General features: G+C 49.2%; 1 protein-coding gene across 1 annotated transcript; it reads left to right on the forward strand.

Moving 5' to 3' along the window:
* Positions 1 to 206: 206 nt before the first annotated feature.
* On the forward strand, positions 207 to 1,519 carry LOC123184207 (cytosolic sulfotransferase 5-like). Its single transcript, XM_044596365.1, has one exon. It carries the CDS (start codon positions 215 to 217, stop codon positions 1,295 to 1,297), a length of 1,083 nt encoding a protein of 360 aa, XP_044452300.1. The 5' UTR covers positions 207 to 214; the 3' UTR covers positions 1,298 to 1,519.
* The last annotated feature ends 624 nt before the right edge of the window (positions 1,520 to 2,143 follow it).

Below are 2,143 nucleotides of genomic sequence, written 5' to 3' on the forward strand. Positions count from 1 at the left end.
GATATTTCAATGTGGACTATATATGGATATATATATATATATATATATATATATATATATATATATATATATATATATAAACGCATTTTAGAGTGTATATTAATTCATTTTGCTCCATTTGTAGTCTATATTGGAATCTCTAAAAAGTTTATATTTAGAAACGGAGGGGGTATGTGTCACACATTGGTTCCCCTTCTATTATAAGATGTGATGTATGTGTCTGCAAAGAACTATCAACCATATCGTACACCTCTCCCACCTTTACCACACAATCTGCCTCACAATGTCTTCTTCCTCCTTGCGCACGCTGCAAGAAAGCGGTGCCAAAATCAACCAGGAGCTCTACCAGAAGTTCACCAACGTGGTGTCCTCCTTGCCGTGCTCCCCGGCTCTCACCAGGCACCCGCTCTACCGCCATGACAATGGCTGGTATGCCGCCCTGGCGCCAATGGTCTCCACAATGGTCGCGGACGCATGCTTCTCGGCGCGTCCCTCGGACATCGTCATTGCCACAATGCCGAAGTCCGGCACAACGTGGATAAAAGCAATGCTTTACTCCACGGTGCACAGAAGAGAGCACCCCGCAGACGGCCCCGACCACCCGCTCAACTCACTCGGCCCACATGAGTGCCTCAAGCTCCTGGAGTACCAGCTCTACATACGGAACAGGATCCCGAACCTCGACGGGCTTCCTGACCCTAGGCTCTTCGCTGCGCATGCCCTGTTGGTGTCGCTGCCGAGGTCTGTCATGAGGATGGGCTGCAAAATCGTGTACGTGTGCCGTGACCCCAAGGACGCCTTGATCTCACACTGGAACTTCGTGAACAAGTTCAGGGCCAGGGACGGGTTGGAGGCGCTCTCGGTCGAGACCGCCGCCGATTTTTTCTGTGATGGTGTGACGTTGTTCGGGCCGTACTGGGATCATGTCCTCGGGTACTGGCGGGCTCATCAGGTGCACCCTCAGAAGGTTCTCTTCTTCAGGTACGAAGAGATGATTGGGGACCCTGCGGCACACGTGCGGAAGCTGGCGCAATTCGTTGGCCGCCCGTTCTGCATGGAGGAGGAAGAGGCTGGCGCGGTAGAAGCCATCGTAAGGTTGTGCTCGTTTGAGCACATGACTGGGCTCGACGTGGCCAAGCATGGCGTGACAGAGCTCGTTGTCAGCATGGCGGAGAATAGTTGGTTCTTCCGGCGTGGCCAGGTCGGGGACTGGGAGAACTATCTGTCGCGAGAGACGGCAAGGAGGATCGACGCCATTACCGAGGCCAGGTTCAAGGGTTCTGGCCTCCGTGTATAGCCGGTCATGGTGTAATATTGTTACTCAATCAGTGTGCGTTGTGCTAGATATGTAACATGGAATAGTTATGCATGTGAATTCAATGAGGGACTGGGATTGTACGTTTTGTGTGCATAGGTGTGTTGTATGTGGCTGTTTCCGTCTGTATTGGTGTTTTTCTATCTCCGTATGTATTGGTATTTTTCTATCTAAATAAATAGCAGAAACATACTTGATCGTCTACCAGCGCTCCACTTGGAAATATCTAGTAAGTGATATATGATATCAGTAGTTCAGTACACACAACTAGGCATGCATGACCAAAACACACACGCCAATCCTTCAAACTTACATCGTGTTGCTCTCGCTATCTATACACGGAGACTGGAACCTCTGAAAACCTGGACTCAATGATGGCATCTATCCTCTCCGCCATCTCCGCCGATAGATCATAGATGGGTCTCCCAGTCGCTGAGTTCACCATGCCGGAACAACCAACTGTTATCTTACTCGACGAACACGAGTATTGGTTACTTTATCGGTGGTTCTGCTTTTATCATCATGAGTATGTCTTTAGATGTCATGGTATGGAATGTAAGGAGGCTCAATAACCCAGCTCGGAGGAACGCGGTTAAGCTTTTCGTGCAATCTCTCAATGTATCCCTAGTTTGCTTTCAAGAGTCCAAGTTGGCACTGGTGAATGACACTGTGGTTCGGGAAACTCTAGGGCCTGCCTTTGATGGTTTTGATTTCCTGCCGGCTGAAGGAACACGTGGTGGCATATTGTTGGCTTGGAAGTCTGATATACTGCGGGTGACTAACATCCAGAAAGAGGAGTTCATGATATCGGCACAAGTTCTTTCTCTA

This window comes from Triticum aestivum, chromosome 2A (assembly GCF_018294505.1).
Source record: "Triticum aestivum cultivar Chinese Spring chromosome 2A, IWGSC CS RefSeq v2.1, whole genome shotgun sequence".
In the NCBI taxonomy this organism is placed as follows: domain Eukaryota; kingdom Viridiplantae; phylum Streptophyta; class Magnoliopsida; order Poales; family Poaceae; genus Triticum; species Triticum aestivum.